We start from the raw sequence: 2,315 nt of genomic DNA on the forward strand, positions 1-2,315 counted from the left end.
CCACAATGGGCGGCCGGATGGTGAGGGACGGGACCCGACATATCTGGACGGACCACCCCCGAAAAATTCCTGGGGATTTATCGACTCGTCCGGACTCAACCCGGTCCCCAGAGCTGTAGGCTACCACCTTGACCGCTCGGCCATCGGGCCGTAAAAGACTAGAGTAAAGATGAGTAGAAAGATCGGCTATTATCATCCTTCTTATCATTTTTTTTCCACAGTGTCTTGGAAATAACTCTTGTCTATATCGTGCTTATTAATCACCTCCATCTTCCTCTCGATCGCTTTTGCATTTTTTTTTTTTTCACTAATAAACTTGGAAATTTCGTTTTATATATCCAAATCATCTAATCTTTAAATAATTTGTTCTAATAAATTTTCCAAGTCCAATTTCTTTATTTTTAAATTATAACTACTGTAAAATGTTTTACGTTTCTTTTAAGTCCTAGCTGGCAACACGTTTTGGAAGCTACGGTTGGCAACACTTTACAACGATTTGTAAACAAACTCGCGGGTTGCACGGAAAGTGATGCAAATCCGCAAGAAACGTCCAAACGATGGTTATACAAAGAGGAGGAGAAAGAAAATAGATAGAAAAAACACGACTTTTCAATATCGTTCGGCCAGATTGAGGAATAATCTTCGTTGGAAACACCAGAAAGATAATTTGGGTGTTAAAAATCGTGTAAACGGAAGCAAAAAGGAGGACGAAGAACACGAAAAAGCGATTCGTAAAGCCTTAATTCTCATAGAATTAATATTAAGTGTCCAGGAATCTCTGAGTGGTGACGATCACGACGTTCAGAAAGCTGTGCATAATTTGGAAGAGCTATTGCATCATCAATTCAGTTTCTTGTCTCTAGTTTATGCACCATTTATAGTCAAGACAGTTTTCCAATGCCGAAAATATCCCGGGAGCGAAGAAGTGAAGCGTGCCGCTCGAAAATGCTACGACAAATTCAGGCGACTCTTCGGTGTACCCTATGGAGAGAAGTTCGAAGACGTCTTTCAGAACGGTGTCAGAGATTTCTGGAAAAATCAGAACCGCACGTTCGAATGGGAACACTTTCCCGTTAATGGAATTAATGGGAAAACTAAATATCAAAAAGAAGGAGAAGAAAAGGACGTCGGCCGTAACGGCGAAGAACGGGAAGTTTCGGACGGGACGCGATCGGAGTCGATAAAGCCTGGAAAAGTTGCAAACGGAACTGCATAGGATGCGGAAGGCTGTCTTTTAGCATTCTTTATACAAGTGCACTTTTGTCGTCTGTTACGGTTTAAAATATTGCAACGAAAGATCGCCGGTACGACATCAATTCAAAGAAATTATAACTTTGAAAACTTGAAATCGTGACACTGAAAAATTATGTTCCTTTGTTAGACGTGTCTGAATTTCAGACTAAAGACAAGATACTATGTAGCTACTTTATAAATTTAAATAATTTTTTTTAAATATAAGTATTTATACATTAAACTATATTTTATCAGATACAGAATGAATAAAATTGTAAACTACTTCTTAATTAAAACTTAGTTTTAATTGCACTGGAAAAGATATATCAGTCACAATTCATATCTCTTCCTCGAAACTAAACACAAATGTCATTTTTTGATTTATTATTAAAGATATTTTTTGCAAATAACTTTATAAATACAAATGTAAAGTTTTAAAATAACTAACTAAATATAAGTCAAATAGAACAGAAATTTAAAATTTTGTTTCGTATAATACAGAATAATAAATATAACAAACAACCCGATTCTATATAATAAATATGTTAAAGGGTTTTGTAAATATTCAATTGCAAATTTCAATTTTATATAAACTTTGTGTCAGATATTTAGCATTTCTGCAGTGAAACTATCAAAGAATACTTTGAATATCAAAACTATGCTTTCTGGTTTCCAGTTATGGTATTTGCATAATAAAAGCATTGACAAGTATACCAAAATAAGTAAATAATTGTTTAAAGAATATGATAAAGCATTGCATTATATTTTGCCACAAAGATTTGTGATATTTAAAAGAACTTGCAAGTTCGTTGAGCTTTGTAATATAATTTTGGTATTTACTGTACACTCATTTTTAAGTTGTAATAGTATTAATGTGTTCCTCTTGAAAGTTAGAGAATTTTGGGAGTTGGTTTGAACCCATCAAAATCCTGCTAGGCTCAGGTGAAATGAGTAATTGGGAGTTTACTCCCTGGTGAGAATATTTATGGGCAAAGTATGATAATCACTTCCTCGTGACTGAAAAGTTAATTTTTATGCATTTTACGAAAGTATTTTGTACTGTCCTTTCTCTTAGTTATTTA

At 34.5% G+C, this 2,315-nt stretch overlaps 1 protein-coding gene across 1 annotated transcript; it reads left to right on the forward strand.

The window, feature by feature from the left end:
* The first annotated feature begins 529 nt into the window (after window positions 1–529).
* Window positions 530–1,216, forward strand: LOC136970073 (lens epithelium-derived growth factor-like). The gene has a single exon (XM_067264451.1). The coding sequence runs from the start codon at window positions 530–532 to the stop codon at window positions 1,214–1,216; it is 687 nt and encodes a 228-aa protein (XP_067120552.1).
* The last annotated feature ends 1,099 nt before the right edge of the window (window positions 1,217–2,315 follow it).

This window comes from Centruroides vittatus, unplaced genomic scaffold (assembly GCF_030686945.1).
Source record: "Centruroides vittatus isolate TY-2023 unplaced genomic scaffold, ASM3068694v2 contig_1042, whole genome shotgun sequence".
Lineage (NCBI taxonomy): Eukaryota > Metazoa > Arthropoda > Arachnida > Scorpiones > Buthidae > Centruroides > Centruroides vittatus.